The sequence below is a fragment of the Amphibalanus amphitrite genome, unplaced genomic scaffold, assembly GCF_019059575.1.
Source record: "Amphibalanus amphitrite isolate SeventyFive unplaced genomic scaffold, NRLGWU_Aamphi_draft 001985F_arrow, whole genome shotgun sequence".
NCBI classification, from domain to species: Eukaryota; Metazoa; Arthropoda; class Thecostraca; order Balanomorpha; family Balanidae; genus Amphibalanus; species Amphibalanus amphitrite.
The window spans coordinates 19214-38275 of NW_024883478.1; the positions used below are offsets into that span (position 1 = coordinate 19214).

General features: G+C 48.6%; 2 protein-coding genes across 2 annotated transcripts in view; one reads left to right on the top strand and one right to left on the bottom strand.

The window, feature by feature from the left end:
- The window catches only part of LOC122376014 (glycine receptor subunit alpha-4-like), a 29904-nt gene extending 11693 nt beyond the window's left edge, over positions 1 to 18211 (top strand). The window contains exons 3-7 of the mRNA XM_043355655.1: positions 5304 to 5371; positions 10517 to 10752; positions 14499 to 14581; positions 14973 to 15104; positions 17963 to 18211. Coding sequence (XP_043211590.1) covers positions 5304 to 5371; positions 10517 to 10752; positions 14499 to 14581; positions 14973 to 15104; positions 17963 to 18204 — 761 coding nt within the window. The 3' untranslated portion in view covers positions 18205 to 18211. The remainder of the gene's footprint in view (positions 1 to 5303; positions 5372 to 10516; positions 10753 to 14498; positions 14582 to 14972; positions 15105 to 17962) is intronic.
- LOC122376013 (cholesterol uptake protein 1-like) lies at positions 625 to 3995 on the bottom strand. Its single transcript, XM_043355654.1, has one exon. It carries the CDS (start codon positions 3698 to 3700, stop codon positions 1442 to 1444), a length of 2259 nt encoding a protein of 752 aa, XP_043211589.1. The 5' UTR covers positions 3701 to 3995; the 3' UTR covers positions 625 to 1441.
- Positions 18212 to 19062: the final 851 nt, after the last annotated feature.

Below are 19062 nucleotides of genomic sequence, written 5' to 3' on the forward strand. Positions count from 1 at the left end.
ATGAAAATGGCCTCAAATGACACAGGCGACACCAAATTCGAAATCTATGGCCTATAAGTGGAACATAAAACATGTGTCACTTCACTGACCGATGCATGATATAAGATTTATGTGACCTGTGATGACCTGAAGGCTGATCCTGACCTGAAAATCAAAGTACAAGTTTGTTACTCTCAGGGTATCTAAACCACCTATTCACAAGTTAACAAATAAAAAATGAGCCTGATCTTACTTGTAAGCCGGCGACCGAAGCCCAAAATGTGAACAAGCCAAAGATCGATAATTTTTACTTTGACTTGACCTGTGACGTCATCGGTGACCTCAAGGTCCATAATATTAAGTTTCGCTCGCCAGTTTTTCCGGGGCTATTAGACGCCGTTTGAATTTTGGCAATCGGTCGAGTTTTTTTGGAGTTGAGGGGGCTATGAATAGCCCCCCCCCCCAGTTGGGCGCGCTATACGCAGACCCCAGTGGGGTGCGGGCAGTGCGCATTAATCTGTCGTATCAGTTTCCCGCTGCCACGCACCCAATTTACAAGGCCAGCATGGACCAACTACCCGCATAATGTTTAGAGCTCATGAGCTCTGAATCAGTTGGCTTATTACTCCGCATCTTGAAAGCAGCTTCATTTGTTGATGTATTAGAGCACGAAAGCACGATGCATAGCACATCAACATAAAGGTCTGACTACGACCACCTGATATTCCATATCATTTAGGCACGCAAACTGGCAGATACATGGAACATGTCACGTGGTCACGTAGGACACATTTTGTCCAACAAAATGACATTTTTCATTTACGAGCGTGGCGTTTTAGCTTTACCGAGTTAGCAACATCTAACGCACACACTTGTTTCCACATGTTATCGGTACTTCACACTATCTCCTTGAACATATCACATCACGTCATGATAATGATGTCATCATGCCCCCGATGTTTTCAGGGGCCATGAGACCACGATTGTCGGCGATAGCTCTGCTAAAATCAGATTAACTGATTGCACAAATAATGATACATATGAACTGAATATTCAAGGCCTTTTCAAATGGTAAACATACCTAAATAACAGAGGACTTGTCATTAAGAAAAGTCCACGATTACCCGCAAAATAAATTGGGCAAGTTGACAATCGTAGGTACGCGACGCTATCATTATGTGATGACGTTTTTCACTTCCACCGGTGAAACAGCAAATATTGTCAGGTTGTATGATTTTTGAAGTCATTCCCGACCATTTGATCTTCTAAAGAAATGTTTATAGAACATTTTCCATACAAGCAGAAATCGTAAGCTTATCTATACAGACGATTCAGGTAGCTCTTACCTCACATCAGGCTGGTACAGCACACATATAAGCGGCCTGACGGACGTCGGGGCCACTGGCCTGAACAGGGAAACCCACCCAAAGTTACGAACAATCCGCTTCCCTCCGAGAGCCGTCTAGAAGCGGGTGATCTCCAGCCGCGGCGTGAGCAGTAGGTTATCATCCAGCAGGATCAGGGCTAGGGCGAGACAGAGCAGCGCCGGCGCCGTCAGCAGGTGCCACAGGTCGTGTGTGTCGAACAGGCTGTGAGGCAGACAGGGCCGGCTCATCAGCCGGGAGACGGCCGGCGTGCTGCCCGTGCTCATCGTGCTCCAGCCGACCAGCGTGGCCACTCCGCTCACCAGCAGCAGCAGTCCCATGGCCAGCAGCAGGAGCGACACGCGTCCGGCGCTCTCCTCGCTCTTCACCAGCTTCAGCAGCAGGTAGTAGAGCGCGAACAGCACCGCGTGGATGGCGAAGAAGAGCATGGCGTAGTGGCTCAACTCGGCCATCTTTGAGACCCCCGCTCCGATGACCAGTGAAAGGTTGACCAGCATGACGAGCGCGAAGGCGGCGCGGTTGATCTGGAAGTTGGGCGACTCGCGCGGTAGGTGAGACTTGTCCCAGACGCGGCGCAGAGCCCCCGGATCGGCGGAAATCTCGCCGAGCACGTACAGCTGGACACCAATCACCACCGTGGCCAGCATGTGCAGCAAACCCAGCACTACCCAGACGTACCATTCGTGACCGGCACGCTGTTCCACCAGCTCGGCGAGCACCAGGGCTCCTGTGAGCAGCAGCGGCGCGTAGTGGCCCGCCGCCCAGACGCCGCGACGTGTCTGGAACAGCTTGCACGCCATCGCGGTCAGGGCAAAATAGATGAACGCCGCGTCCAGAGGCGCGTTGGTCGGCCCGGGACAGGTGCTCTGGAGAGCGCTGAGCAGTCCCTGCGCGACCAGGGCCAGCGCGGCCGCCTCCAGCAGACTCCACTCGTGTGGCGCCCCGATCTTGATAGTGCCGTCGATGGTGACTCTGCGGTAGATGGTTCTCTGGACGCGCAGGCATATCAGCAGCCCCAGCCCGGCGCCTATGTACGGCAGCCGGGCCACGACGTGGTTCAGTCCCGGCACTCCAGCGCTGGTGAGACTGCACAGCTCGTTTCTGTAACACACGTCCAGGTCTCCGGAGCGACGTAGCAGGCGGAACGCAGTCAGCGCGGCCTCGCCGCCGAGCGCCAGCAGTAGCAGGCCGGCCGCCATCAGCAGACTGACTGGCGAGCGGGCCGGCAGCGCCTCCTGCACCTGCAGGGTCGGCTCCTCCTCCATCTGACCGTCCAGCAGCAGGTCCTCGGAGAGCGTCAGCGAGCCGCCTCGTGGTCGCTCCGTTTCCGCGTCCGGCTCCAGGTCGAGGCGCGGCGCCGTCAGGTCACGCCTCAGCAGGCACGCACTGGCTGCGCCGGCAACTAGCAGAAGCACGGCCAGCACGATCGGTGCCGCCAGCAGGCTCACCGGCAGCTGGTGCTCCGTCAGTGTCACCATCACCGTCTTCTTGCGCGTGATGTTGGTCAGCGGTGGCGCATGCGGGTCGCAGAGCACGTCGTTGACGTGCGGCAGCAGCAGCAGATAGAATCCGTCGGGGAATTGCTTCCGGTCGACGACCAGCTCGCCTGCGGAGGACATAGTGAAGAACGTGGACGCGGTCACCAGCTCGGCCTCCGTCTGGGCCAGCGGACAGACGCGCGGCTGCAGCGCCACTGTGGTGCACACCTGGGGCATCTGCACGGTGTCGACTTTCAGCAGCAGCTGGGGCGGGCCCTTCGCCGGCCAGCGGAAGGCGAACAGGCCCGGGTCCGGTGGCTCAATCAGCAGTTTCTCCGGCGCGTCCAGTGTCAGGCTCCAGTGGCCGATGCGCTGGAACGTTACCTGGAAGTGGAACGACTGGCTGGCGGGGAGGTGCCCGGTGCCGACGCTCACAATGGCATGCTCTGGCTGGCCGGGCTCGGCGGGGCAGAGGTAGCGCGTGGCGTGATCCTGGATGGCCAGCATCTGACCATGTCTGTCGTACGTGAGGTACGGCACCGAGATGGTATGTCCGCCTGCCCAGTTTCGTACACTGACCACCAGTGGGTCCTCGGCAGACGGCGACGGCTTCCCAATGTTACCGCGGATCATCACCTTGATGGCTTGAAGGTTTAGAGAGTAGTTGAAGCGTGACGCGAAGACCATCATTTCGTTGACACTGGTATTGCCGTCCATAGTTTTGTTGCCGGGTGTAATGTCATCTCTTATGGTGACATTGAACCATTTACCGCTGCTCACAGAATCCTCAGTTACCATGAGGCTTGCTGTGACTGTGGGGAGCAGCACGAGCCACAGCATGCCGATGATTCGATCCATCTTGACAGTAACACCACCAGCTTAGAGCCGAGAGTCGCTTTTTCTGTTGTACCCACAGCAGCTGGTTTGCTATTTCAGCTTTACAGTCCCCTTCAAGCAACGATGCAGTACTCCGGGACGATTCAGCAGCCACAACTGTAACAAACCTGTCTGTGAGACCGCAGCAGCTTCGCTCCGCTCGTCGCAGCACAGTATAAGTCTTCTTTTACCGAACACAGGGTTACCATTCCAGCTGACCCGCGCCTCATCAGGCCACGTGCACCTCCCGCCCGCACTGCGGCTCAACTACTAGCCCGACGGGTCTGTTATCGACGGTTCACGAGCGCCACCACGGCGCCGGCGGGGTACCGCGGGGAAATCCCCCCGTCCGGTGCACACGGCACTAGGTTCGAACACGTCATCGCATGCAGCTGCGCTTCACGTGGTGCGCCTGCCGACTGGCGCCGGGGCGGCTCGGTCGTTTATCTGTTTTTCAGAAGTGTCACCGGTAGTTCCCGCGCTCTTCCGGTGGAGGCTGCGTCTCGTGACCGCGATCCCGACCTTTGAGCCGCCTGGTCCGGTCGCGCCGCACGCCTGCACCCTTCGTCTGCACTGCCCACCCGACCGCAGCGCCCGTCTGAAGGTCACTGGGCATGGGGTTCACGGGACTGCATGGCGTGCTTCGTGCCAGCTCGTGTGGGGAGCGAGTCCGGGCATGTCCACGGACGCTCGTACTGTTGCAGCCTGCAAAAGGTTATCCTACTGTGGGGGCGCGGCAGCTGTAGGGACACGGGGGGCTCTGGAAGTCACGAGCAAGATAGTGATGTTTGGCCAGTGAATTATTGAGAAACCAGGAAGAAATCTGGTTATTGTCATAAAAAAAGAAATAAAAGAATCCTGATGCATTTGCGATGGCGGTAGCTGCTAAGCACTCACATTCCATGCATAACTGTTTTCGCATTCATGCTTGCACGTCCTGCCATGCATTGCATTTGGCGTGATCAACAGCTGTGTTCATTTTGTTTTGTTTCTGATAAACTGCTAAAGATGAGCCATGTTCATTGTTCCAAGAGCAAAATATGCATGTTCGTTGAGCGTCACTAAAATCGACTTCGCGTTGACAACGGTGACTCAGCCACGATTCGGTACACCAATCGTTACAGCCAACGGCTAACTAACTAATTCAGTCGCTAGTTGTTCACGCCGCACTTCCTGGGTAGTGTTGCCCTCCACACGGAGGCAGCCTATGTCATCGTGGTGCGGGGCGCGAGACATATGTGCTCGGCAGACGGATGCCAGTTGGCTGGCTGCCAAATGGAGACCGGACCATTCGTTCTGACGAGATGTAGTCGCCGCCAGCGACGATCCACGGGGAGGCTCAGGGGCATCGTCTCTGAGACGCTGTGTATGTAAATACAGCTTATCAGACATGTGCAGTGTAGAGTATGCTTTGGCTATCTGTGTTCGTATTTATAATCCCCCCATGTGAGTCCCTGAATGTTGCAATGGGACGATTGGGCAAGTATAAATCGGGACAGTGTGCGGGAAATGAAGAAATGCATTCAACTTGCAAGCTGACAAACTGTTATCACATTTGTAACCATTGGCACTTAACCGTTTTCAGGGAAGGCTACACAGGTCTACTTCCATGTAACCGTGATGAGTTTGGACTCCATCGACGAAGGATCCATGGTAAGTTAACTGACGGCAATATGCATATTGTCACAAGCCCGCACTGAAGGGAAGGGGCCTCAACCAATCCTCACGCCTGATTGCTGACCTCAAACACAGTCAACATCGATAAGATAACTTCCACTACCCTTTACCATTTGCGGATGGACCCCAGTGAACGGCGAGTTGAAATGGTCGTGCTTCAATTTTTTTTAGCAAGTCTTTCGCCAATCAGTTCCGATTTTAGTATGGATTGTTACTTCCCATCAAAGCCGTCCAACTTAAAATTTGCCGGCAGAAGCTGCGACCGAACCGAATACTTGAAGAGGGGGCGGGGGAGTCAGAACTCGATAGTTTACGTGCTGACCGTGGTTTGATCACGGAAAATACCGGACAAGTTTACCATTAAACGACGGTCTGATCATCATTGTCGGATAATAACTAATCAATATGTATAATCTCGGTAGATGACATTTACGTTTTGCGGGCTGAGCTGAAGACATCCAATCTTGCAACGCAATTGCGAAATAAGCTCAACGAATTTAAAGCCGAACGCAACAAATAAGGATTGAATTGAATAAAAGCTAGTTTTTAACCTTGTCGTAAAGGAAAGTGAACAATGGAGCACGGCGACGGTGCAAACAACGAAAATGTTGTGCTTTATTGAGTGGGAAGGCATGTGTAGTAGATTTTCTTTGAATACTTTTTCCGTACGAGAATTAGAGGGCTTAGTTTAATTTTGTGCATTGACTTGACTTGCAAAATATGCATACCACCCCAGCTTCTGGCTTAGGTCTTGTGGTTCGAATATGGAGTTACGAGCCAACTTCAACCGTGGCTGGGCGCCATTTTCCAAACAGGCGGGAATATTTTATATTCCCCGCTTGTGCCTGATTGGATTGTACCGAGGTCACGCGCCGCAGATAGAATCCGATAAAGTCGGCAAAGTGGGGAGATCGCTCTTGATTCCTATATCAAGCAAAGTTGACCAGGAGCGAGAGATTAGAGATAAAAGTTAAATGACGACACGTGTGACTGTAAGGAAAGCTGGAGCCGTGTTTTTTTATGTACGTCGAAGAATGCGTTCCGCTGGTGTTTAACCCACGGCGGGCCGGGGGGGGGGTATTTGAACACCCCCCTGCGGTTTTTCGCAGATATCTCAAAAACGGCGGCGCGGAGCGCTGCCGTTTTTGGCACAATTGTTCGTGCATCTTTCCCGCACATGTTGTGAAAATTTCAGACCCAGGTCGCCTTAGGTCAGGTCACCAGGTCACGCCAAGTGACCTCACCTCAGAAAAATAAGAATGCTCGTCATAGCAACACCGATTGATCGATTGCCTTGAAACTTTCAGCGATTGTTTAGAACAACATTATCTATAAAATGTAGTTCTCGGAATTTTGAAATCGGTGACCTAAGGTCACGTCAATTTTGCGGTCTCTCCATTATAAGTCAATGGGAGAAAATTGAAAAGCGTCTGTTTTGCACGAACGCTATTCTAGACACTCTCAAACATCGAGATGTAGGTACAATTGACACACTGAACCGGAAAATGGCAATTGTGACCCCTCGTTATGTTCCCGAGGTCATCTCAGGTCACCAACAGAATCTAACAGTTTTTCGCTAATAACTTCTGACAGAGACGTGCTAGAGCGCTGAAAACGCCTTAGATGTGTTCGGCTCGACGTTGCGGATCGACTGATATGCAACATGACCTTTTCCGGTCAGGTCATGACCTTGACCTGAGGTCAAATTTTCAAATTGACCTTTCAATGTCAAATTATAGTTCATTCGACGCGTCTCGACGAGAGGAACACGATGCTGGCAAAAGTAATGTCATGGCTCCTTTGAGTCAAAAGTTATTGCCGAAAAACGTTTTTGGTAAAAACGGCTATTTTATAGTTTTTGCCCTCTGGAGGCTAAACCGTTGACCTGAGGTCAAATCTGAGAACATTACTCAGAAAGTTCTGTAAAAGGGCTATCGAATGCGCTTTTCCGCGGCGCTAAATCTCTATCGGTTCCCGAGATAGCCGTCGGGAGTTTCCAAAATGTTGAAATAGTCAACATTAGTTACCTTTAGTGACCTCTGGTGACGTGACCTTTGACCTGACCCAAAAATTAACTGAAGTGTTTTTGTCCTTATTTTGAACGTTCTCTCGATTGTCGCTTACCGCGTGTCGCTACGTGGCCCAGGAGCCGAGTTAGACGGGGGGGGGGGGTGTTCAGACACCCCCGGCCCGGCGCGGAATCTCAGAGCACCGGCCCACACTGGTCGGAAACGCTCCAGCGAGAGGCCAGCGGCCTTTCCGCAAAAGTTTTTTGCTTGTTATTCCACAAGTAGTGAAGCAAACTTCATAAAACTTTGCATACCTTCTCTGTCATATGTAAGCTATCATTTGGATGTCAAGCACTAAATATATGACGTGAATCTGTTAAGTTATGACGTCATAATTGAGTATAATACAGGATCTAGCACCACTTTAAGTCAACAAGGGAAATTGGGAGCTGCTCTTCGGGCACCGGGAATGGTTTCATGCACTCCTTGCAAGGTCCAGTGCTTGACTTTAGCATTGTTGACTTTGCGTGACGTCATTTATGACGTCACTAAGGCCATGTAAGTTTTTCGTCAATAACTCCTGATCAGATGAAGCTAGAGAGTCGGGAAAGCCACCATTGGACTCAGGAAGACCTGCCGAATCGAATGATATGCAATATGACCTCCTTCAACCATTTTCGTGACCTGAGGGGCTCCGACCTGACCTTGACCCGAGGTTAACACCTTAACCCTCGCCGGCACAGGGGGGTTGATGCAACCCCCCCCCCCTAAGGTTTTTCGCGAATAACTCGTGTAAAAAGCGGCCGATGGCGACGAAACTTTAAGTACCCTCGCATTGATCAATTTTACACCTACCTTCAAAATTTCATGACCCTGACCCCAATGACCTTTGACCTGTGACCTCTTTTCCGTGACCATGTTTGGCCGAAATCGCGATTCGGCGTATGTCGGCTCGCATTAGCCGCGCGTTTGCAAGCTTTTCGTGGTTTCAAACGTTCAAACATGTGATTTGATGGTGCTCCCATACATTAGGATGGGTGTCAAGGTCACCTAAAGGCAAGATCAGGTCATTGACCTTTGGTGACCTCGGGTGACCTCGGTTCACTTTTTCGAGTTTTACATGTTTCTAGGCTAGTTTTTAGAGCTGAATTCTAATTTAGCATTTTTAGCAACCATTTGAACATTTACGAAGTAGTTTTGGCGCCTTCGTAACATGTTACGAAGCTGTCAGAGACGGTTGACACGTATTACGAATACCCGTCACAACCCCTACCGGTTGACCTGACCTACCTGACCCGACCTGGTCTAGATGCTTAAAGACATCATCTGTGATCAAAACTGATACGATATTCGTGATCAGCACCCCGGAAAACCACATAGCAGCCACAATTTACGACTTTCTAACAGGTCCCGATTTTCCCGGTTTTCGGGTCATTGACCTGACCTGGAAGGTCACCCGATGACCTAGGACCTTAAAATTGGGTATCATCGGCCTCCTCTCGTGACGGGCAACACGCTCGTTTTTTTTCGCGAGGCTCTAGCTCGATCAGGGGCCAAACGCGAGGGGGGTCGTACCAATCCCCCCCCTTGTGCCGTCGAAGGACGCAAAATGGCCTGTGCCGGCGAGAGTTAAGTTGACTTCACCCGAACACCAAGTATAGCATTCAACGCGCCTGAGCTAGACAAACACGATTATGCCAAAATCGCGGCAGTGCGACCATTTTTGGCAAAGTAATTAACCTAAAACCGAGCCCGTGCCTTGTGGCACTTACCTGACCTAAGAGGTCACTGGCTGACCTAAGACCTTAAAATCGGGTAGTACCTAATTTTTGCGTCTTATAACGGCACACCAGTTTGTTTTTTCCGCGAGGCTCTAGCTCAATTAGAGGCGAAACGGGAAGGGAGTTGTACCGACCCTCCCCGGTCAATGTAGAAAACCAATGGCGGGTCCGTCCAGGGTTAAATACCGGAATTGTGATCTAATGTAAAAAGACGGCCCAAGGTAACCCGGCGTCAGTGACAGGTGTCCTATATTTGCAGCGTCTTATATTCACGAAGGTTTCAATTTCCACTTTCTTCAGCCGAGTGATGGTTGTCAATAGCAAGGCTCTCTAAATGCAAGCCGTAATCGCCACGCAATATGTGGAAGGCTTTTGATGTCAATACATACATAAATGCATACATAAAACGCGCTTTTCACAAAATTCATAAACTCAAGCGCATCTGTTTTTAATGACCAGTCAACTACGCATGGATGCGTGCAGGCCACACAGGTCAGCGTAAGCCGGGCGCGGCGGCCGAGCCGAAACTGGGGCGGGGCGGGCTGTAGTTGGGTAGGAAGAGCGGCTCCTGCAAATTTTGCGCAAATATGCGCAGTTAGCTTTTATGTTGCCCTGGTGTAAATTTAAATCCTACTTCATCTCACAAAAAATCAGAGTGGAACTAGATGGGACTACCTGTTGTTTCCTTACCTAAACTTTGCAGTTATATTCCAGAATCACTGTAGGAGAGCCTTCATAAAAAAGCTATAGTACATCTTAGTTAGGGAAAAAGTATACCAAAAATTTTGCACTGACCAGTCGGCAACTTCATAACGAACATTTTGATGCATAATATGTGGGATTTCAATTTGGTGTCTATCAGCAATAAGACTCTGAATATCCGGCTCAAGAAACCTCTTGCTCCGCGTCAGTTTCCGAGTTCTGGGATACCCCATCTTCGGGGGCTGATTACAGCTATTTTTGGTCACCCGGATTAGTTTTTTTGGCCTAAGTATAATAATTTGATCAATTTCAAATCTATCTATATAAAAAATAATCCGAAACTCCGGAATCGCCCGTGGCCTCTCGTGAGGGCGTTTCCGACCAGTGTGCGGCCCGGCGCGGGTTAACGTCTTTGAAGCATGCCGTCAGCTTTCAACACTGTTTTGAAGTTTCAAAGTTGGTTCGAAATATCCACTAATGGAGTTTGATAAAGGTCAAAAGTCAGAAAAGCACGTATTCAAAATATTTTACTGCGAGAGAGGGGCTGACGAAACCTCGCCTTTTAACTTCTCGTGACTTCTTACCTGACTATAATTTAGCCTGACCGTGACTTGTTCTCTTTTTGCCAGACGTACGCTGCCGACATCTTCTTTGCGCAGAGCTGGCGAGATGAACGGCTCAGGTTCAACCAGAAGATGCAAAACCAAACCGGATACTACAGGCTTTTACCAGTTCACTGGCTCAAGGAAATCTGGCATCCAGACTCCTACTTCAAAAATGCCAAGCAGGTCACCTTTCAAGAGATGACTATACCAAATCATTATGTGTGGCTTTACAACGATAATAGCATCCTCTATATGGTCAAGTAAGTACCAAGGAAAACAACATCTTCGATAGTTGCTTGGATATCGGGTGCGCTGTTGACAATGTTTACTGCCTCGCCCTGCTGTGAGCTGTCAAACGGTATTTTCGACATTGCAGCACAGCATAAGCGTAGGAACCATGGGTGCAAGGGTGCAGCTGCACCCACAATATTTATCCAGTGGGTGCAGACAATGTATTCTGCACCCACAATAATCTGAACCAAAAACCCCTTTTTCATCAACACTACTTCCCATGCAGCACGGCAAATTCATGGATATGTTGCCTACTATTCATCTTTCGAAGCATTTGCTACTGTGATCAGTGATGGTCTTCAAAACTTACATTTGTGCTGAAAAAGAGAAATAGAGCATGTGATTGAACACATACCGAACCGATGACCCACTATCAAAAATGTTAGCCCGATATCTTCGAAAATGGCTAAGTTGGCCGCTTTTACTTTTTGCGGTAGTCAATATTGACAATATTAGCCCTCGAATGTGTGCAGCGTTTTCCAGCTTCTAATGTGTAGGGGGAGGGGGTCGGTCGGACCCCCTGCCGTTCGGCCCCTGATCGAGCTAGAGCTTCGCGGAAAAACGAGGGTGTTGCCCGTGACGAGAGGAAGCCGATGATACCCAATTTTAAGGTCCTACTTCATTGGTTGACCTTCCAGGTCAGGTCAATATTCCAAAAGTCGGGAAAATCGAGACCTGCTAGAACTGCGTAAAGTGAAGCTGTTATCGTTTTTTTTGGGGTGCTGATCACAAATATCTGATGTTAGTTTTGATCACAGATGATTTCTTCATGCATTTAGGCCAGATCGGGTCAGGTCAGGTCAGGTCAACCATTAGGCGTCCTACCGGCTATCCATATATGGCTATCCACACCTACTATAGTAGGTGTCAACTACCACTGACGGCGTCGTAGCATGTCACGAAAGCACTAAAACTACTTCGTAAACGTTCAAATGGACGCTAAATTCGAAATCAGCCCTATAAACTACCCTAGAAACATGTAAAACTCGAAAAAGTGAACCGAGGTCATCAAAGGTCAATGACCTGACCTGACCTTCAGGTTATATTCACACCCACCGTGATGCATGGGAAGAACAGCATTTCACATGTTTGGACGTCTACAATCACAAAAAGACTGGAAACGCGCGGATAATGTGAGCTGACATACGCCAAATCGCGATTCCGGCCGAACATGGTCTCGAGAATCAGGTCACAGGTCAAAGGTCTTTTGGGTCAGGGCCATGAAATTTTTAGAGTAGGTGTAAAACTGATAAACTCGAGGGTACTAAAAGTTTCGTCGCGATCGGCCGCTTTTTGCGCGAGTTATTTGCGAACAACCATGGGGGGGGAGGGTTCATCCGACCCCCGTACACATGCGAGGGTCAATGCTTCCAAATGCACTTATCGGTTGGTACCTTTTCGACATGGTACACCCTCAAAGCTCGTAACGAGCCTTCGCTCGGGTGTCGCCCCCCCCCCCCCGCTTCACCGGCCATGGCTGGATTTCTGCACCCATGCACCCACAATGTTCCAGCCGTTCCTACGCCCATGCAGCACAGTCAGGCTCTTGTGCCCTGCATACATCAATATGTCATAGCGTGGCAACGATTAACTATATAGGTACTGCGCAAAGCCGCAAATTTACACCCAATGCATCCTTGTTATGAGTTGGCCGTTCAACATGTGGCGCAATGCACTCAATGCTGGTATGATAGTGCCGCCACATTGGTGACCGGCCTCGCTAGGCTTCTTGTCGCTGTGAAAAAGCTGTCCCAGATATCGAGCGTTTGCGTTGAGCGCGGTCACACTACTCGCCACACGAGCGCCTTTTCTAGTTCATCATTGTCCCCAAGGACGAAGGACCTTCAAACTGGGTCACAGAAAATTGGCAAAAGGTATTTTAAGGAAAAATAATTATAGGAACTTATCTTTATCTCGATTTCAAAAGCGTTACTCAAACTAAAGAAGTTTGGCATTATTCAAATCAGGGCTGCGGAGTCGGAGTCGGAGTCGGAGTCGGAGCCGGTCGGAGTCGACAGTTGTGACCGGAGTCGGAGTCGGAGTCGGAGTCGATTTTAGAAACCCGAGCCGGAGTCGGAGTCGGAGTCACCGAAAATCTGTCGACTCCGCAGCCCTGCTAGGTCTGCGGAGTTGGAGTCGGGAGTTGGAGTCGGTCGGAGTCGACAATTCTGCCCGGAGTCGGAGTCGGAGTCGGAGCTGGTTTTTGAAAGCCGGAGTCGGAGTCGGAGTCGGAGTCGCCGAAAATCCATCGACTCCGCAGCCCTGATTCAAATATACCTACCGTCAGCATAACATGCAAACAAAAAATAAATATTTTGTTGTTTTTATATGCTTTTCAATCGAGGAAGTTATAACAATTAGTGATTTGATTTGCCTGTATTAACCCGCGCGGGGCTGGGGGGGGTAAATTTTACCCCCCCTCGCGAATTTTTGCGATATCTCAAAAACGGCGGCGCGCAGCGCCGCCAAACTTTCAGTACCTTTTCTTACATCAATTTGACACGTTCCCTGAAAATTTGAGCGAAATCCGTCCGAAAATTTTTGAGAAATTGACGTTTTAGTGACGTCATGTTCGCCATTTTCGCCTCAAAAACGGCAAAAGTTCAAACGTCGCTAACATCTTCATTTTTAAAGGAATCAAGACGTAACAAAAAAGGTTATACGTAATTTTACTTTGTCTATCAAATGGCTATCTCGGTTTTTTGAAAATTTTGGATTTTGGCCTAAATTTTTTCAAAAAACTGACTTTTTTGGGAAAATCATTATAAAATCCAAAATTTTGAGTCTATCGAAAAAAACCGGAATATATGTCAGAGAAGTGGTCTATGTGCACCTACATACCAAATTTTAGAAGAATCGGTTCAAAAATGTGGGAGTTATTCAAAATTTTATGACGTCACGACACACAAAATTTTTGAAAAATGACTTTTTTGGAAGTTCTAGACCTCGTACGGAAACAAAAATAGCACCATTCGATTCGCCGTGAAAAACTGCATCAGATAGACACCTTTTTAGGCCTTAACAACCAACTTCAAAATTTGACCTCACTTGACCTGACCTTGACCTGACCTCGACCTGAAATTCATCCAGAGGTGGTCCATATCACTTATTGAGTGTGCCTATTGAATTCTATGAGTAAAATGACCCATAAAACATGTGTCGCACATGCCCTTTTCTATATTTTGTTTTTGGTGACCTGACCTGACCTGACCTGACCTTGACCTTGACCTCTGAATGATATTGTATGCAACGAGTATTGTCTTGGTAGCCTAAGAACACGTTTTGGGCGATCAGTCTCAGTCCATGACTCCATTCTTCGGCAACTACGGTGCAAGGCCGATACTGTAGAAACTTGCAATTTGTACCCTTGACCTGACCTTGACCTTGACCTTAAACTTTAAATTAAGTACATGTTTTTAGTAGTTCGTGATGAGAGCTTTCGATTGGCGTTTGAATTTTCCAAATCGGACCATTAGTTCGGGAGATAACAGGGGGGGGGGGTAAAATTTACCCCCCCCCCCAGCCCCGCGCGTTCGGCTGGAGACCCCAGCCCCGCGCGGGTTAATGCCTTGTGAATTGCGGCAGTGTGCAAGGCTAAAGAAAGTCCCAGGTATGTGACCGACAAACAAGACGCGGCTCTGTGACACACTTGTTCGCCCCAGAACCGCTTTGTGTTACCACCTTCTGACCTGTAACTTCCCCCTCCCGTCCGCAGGCTAACGCTGGTGCTCTCCTGCGCTATGAACTTTCACTACTACCCCCACGACATGCAGCAGTGCTCGATGAAAATTGAAAGCTGTAAGTAATTTCCGAGTTAAGTGCGCGTGCGGGCTTGGCATGTTGATGCTGAGTTGTTAACTATTGAAGGTGTTTTCAACGCCGAGAAAGCTGTGGACTGGACGGTTGTTTGTTGAAAAGCAAACAACTTCACGGGGTGATGTTGTGTCTAGGGAGGCACGCAATCGGACTTTATAAGCAGTTTCGTTCACAGCTCACCGTTTCCTTGTTGTAAATAGCTAAATAAGAAATATATCAGCCGCTGTTAGTTGCCCTATAAACAACTTTTAATTTCAATGACATACGAAGTTCATATTTTTGTAAGCTAAGTAATGTTTTGTCTATACCTAAACATAAGCTTTCAATGGATTTTATGTAGTCCCTGGCTCCCATCTGTGTGCTCTATTCACAGTGTCTCACACCACCGACGACCTGGTGTTCCTGTGGGACCCTAACGTGCCGCTGGAGGTGGATCCGATCGAACTGCCGCAGCTGGATCTAGTCTCCAACATCACCGGCGACTGCACCCACATCTACGCCACCGGTCAGTCGAGGTCACCGGTCAGTCGAGGGTCGTCTGCACCACGGGTCACTCGCCGCACGTCGCGCCCGAATTACAGTTTTTCAACAACGCTACCTTCATGGATGTCCTCTTTAATCAGTCATTTGTTTTTGTATTTTGTAGGCTATATTAGGTATCAGTGCAGGCTGACGTGAACTATCGGTGAACAGCTACTACGGCTTTCCCCTGTCGCCTTTTGCTGCCTTTGATTTCCTGCGCTAAGCGAATGCCTGACACTGGAGCTTTAACCACCCGTCAGCGGTCTCATTCTCCTATCGTCATCACTATCTCGAGTTTCTATCGGCCACGAAAGCGTTAACACCAGCCTCTCGAGCCGCTGATCCTGAGAACTACATTCTTCCCCTCTCAAAGCCTTTCCCTCCTCACCTCTCGTCCCAACTCCTCCACCCCAGTCTTTATCACCCGAGCTTCCACAGCCTCCGTCGCTCGTCACTCAGCTCCTCAAGCCCATGCCCCACCTCCCCGCTCAGAGCTTCCCCAGCGGGGCATTCCACGTCAAATCAAACACCGAAATCCGTCATCCCCTTCGATTTTTCTAAAAATTTGTAGGCAGACTGGGCATGGTTCAAAACTGAGTTACGTATAATATTTTCGAAATTTGATAACGTATCGCCGAGATATAGGTCATCGAATATAGCCAAAAATGCCACACATCATTTTTTTAAATGCTTATAACTCTGGTTCCTTTTCTGGTATCAAAATGATATTAACAGGGTCTTGTAGGCAATTGATAAGGCTTTGATTTTTAATTATAAAATAAAATTGAAGTGACCTTGAAATGCATTTGACCTTGAATTAAAACAGAAAAATTTAAATAGGAAAAAACACGCCACCTTCGATTTGAGTAATTTTTACATATTATGTCCGTCACAATGTTCCTAACCATCTGTGAAAAAATTGGAGTGGGCCATTCATAACTTTCGCGGCAAACGCCGTTTTCATGCATCAACATCACGCAACCGCGCGTGACCTTGAAAGACAGAGTCAAGACATGCTTGCTTGTGTACACTTTCTGAAATGAATGATTGCTGATTAGTGATATCCCAAACTCTGCGAGAATGGAAATGCATAGTCATCGTAGTCAAGCATTCACGTTCCATTGTAAAAGTGTCTCAGGCAAACGGTATTTTGCGGTGAATTTTGAGCCGTGTGGAAATGCATCATGAAATAAATTCAACGAAAACATTATCACGCAACGATATCTTCACGTCTTTTGATCTTCACTATACGAAAGAACATACATTTTTGAGTATGTATGGATTTCTATGTATGAATTTCTAGTTAATCCGATAATAAATATGGCAGTTAGAGTCCTGCTAAGAGTAACATGTCGCCGGCTGAGGCGGGATCGGCCGAAGCGGGAAACGCAGCAGTCACAATTTTGTGTTTACACGTTCATATTTCAATTGTTTACCAACCTATTTTCAGAATTCTTTCACCATAAGATTGCCTGTACATTTCTTAGTCTTCTCACAAAATTTGACGCGAATCGAACGTAATCAGCGGTAAGGAGCGCGATGTAAAGACGGAACCGTTCCGTTCCGTCCCGGCACAGTCTACAATTCAGGCGGCGCGTAGCGGTCGGCGCCGGCTGCCGAGTCGCCGCGTCGCCGCGGCGACAGGATGTTCACTTTACACCGCTATTACTAGAACAGTTGTGAACCGATTTTCTTATTGCTTGCACGATGAGATGTGCAATTCAATTCTGGCCAGGTAGCCATAAGTAATTTCGCATCAATATTATGAGATATTGGCGAAAAACAGGAGGGGTGGGGCGAAATTCACTCTTCCCCCTCCACTGCGCTTGCTAACATACGTTTGCATAAGTGCCATTTTCTTCAAAACTTATGAATGGCCCACTCTAATGTTTTCACAGGTTGTTAAGAATATGGTAGGCAATAAAATATATGAAAATGAGCCAAATCAAAGGTGGCGTGTTTTTTGCTATTTCAATTTTTGTGCTTAAGAACAGAGTTAAGCAAATTTCAAGGTCATATATTTAAGTCGATGCAATTCTAAACAAATGCTTAAGAAATTACCTAAACAGTAAAGTTTATTTCATTCAAATCAAACAAGTACAACCAAAGTTATGGTCGTTCAAAAATATAAAGATGCAACATTTTGTAAAAATTTGATGCCCTATATTTAGAAGACCTGTGGTCAGAATGTGCAAAAAACATCAATGTAATGTCCGGGGCGACACAGGAACTCGCTCACAAATTTATAATGAAATCGCTGATGGTAAGGGGCAAAACAGCCGATTTTTGTTCGATTTGACGTGGAATGCCCCCAGCCTACCGCCCTGGTCCGCCCCACGCCGCGCCGGGCCGGGCCGAGTGAGTGCGGCTCCGGTGCTCTTTACGCCTGCCTGGCCCTCAATAGGGGCTCAGCGCGGCTGGCTGCCTGGAGAGGGTGAAGGAAGTGCGCCGTGGCCGCAGACAGCCGAGACCGGCTTTATTTAGACCTGACTCTGCCGCAGCAATTAGGGATGCAGACGGGATCACGCTCGACATGTCTAACGAAATGATGCGTCAGGTGGTTCGGTCTAATGCAATCCAGGGCTAGTTTGGAGGCAGGTGATGTGGATAATGCGTTTATTCTTTCTGAAAATGAAGTTCGGTTAGTCTAGACTGAGTTTCTTTAAGGTATATTGTGCAGTCTTAATGCTTCTCTTTGTCGTATTTCACGAGAAAAGTTACACGAAACCAGAAAACATGTGAACAAACAACACGCAAACTACGTAGTATGTACTCGTTGTTAATCACTACAAATGTAATGAAGGCATCAGTGCTCACGCACAGTATCTTTGCATCTTCCAGGAAGTTTTACCTGCGTGGAGGTCGTCTTCACCTTCCGCCGCCGCCTGGGCTACTACCTCTTCCACACGTACATCCCGACGTGTCTGATCGTCATCATGTCTTGGATCTCGTTCTGGATCCGGCCGGAGGCTGTGCCGGCCCGTGTCACCTTGGGAGTGACCTCTCTGCTCACGCTCTCAACGCAGCACGCCAATTCACAGAAGTCTCTGCCGCCCGTGTCTTACATCAAGGTAAGCCTTTGAACTTTGCTGCCTGGGCACAAAGCGGGGACGACGGTGGATTTAGCCGTCGCAGTCAAAAGGTGGTGACAATTGCCATTGTTAGCAAGGCTGCCGGAGACACACTACGATTTCAAAGGGTTTCTTAAAGTCTGCTGGTATTTTACAGTGTCGATGCGGTGCTGCTAAGGCGAGCTGCGTGCATTTATGGCGTTGTTGCATTTTTGGTGTCCGATAATAAAACTTGACTGTGATGGCATGCCCCACTTTATTGCCCTATACATAAACAAAAGCTTCTTAGTGGGCTTTTAAAAACGAAGCGCTCCATTACGGACAATATTCATTTCTTTTTGAATGGCAATGCATTGCAAGGATCAATAAATAATACGCAATGTAAAATTAATGAGTAATTTATCCAAAGCTGGCTTGTGCATTTCTTTGAATAGTAAAATGATGTGCTAGCCATTTTTAGTTGCATATCTAAAGCCCGTCAATGTTTACTTCTACTTTGTTATTTAAATACCTACCAAATTAACTAAGTGTCCTTTGTGTGGGACAGTTCATTTAAGGACTTGATGACTTTCGCATCTTCGAGTACGGAAAATACAGACTGCCTTTACTCGCTTATTTACATGCAGCCGGTTAACACCTGCAGAGGGGAGGGACCCTCTAGACCCGAGGAGGAGCCAGGCAGTGACGCGCTAAACATTCGATCTAAATGCATACCGGTGAACAGGGCTCGGGCGATGTTTTCAGGCGGCTTTTCTCGTTAGATAGCAAAGTTTGAGTGATGGCACACGCCACGCGGATCCTCGGCTGCAGCTTGCTAGATGAGACATTAATACCAGTATAGCGCCTTTTGGGGCGACTAACGGAGCGAGC

Bases quoted from the DNA above. Each gene is read 5' to 3' on its own strand.
- LOC122376013 (XM_043355654.1), bottom strand. From the start codon at position 3,700: ATGGATCGAATCATCGGCATGCTGTGGCTCGTGCTGCTCCCCACAGTC.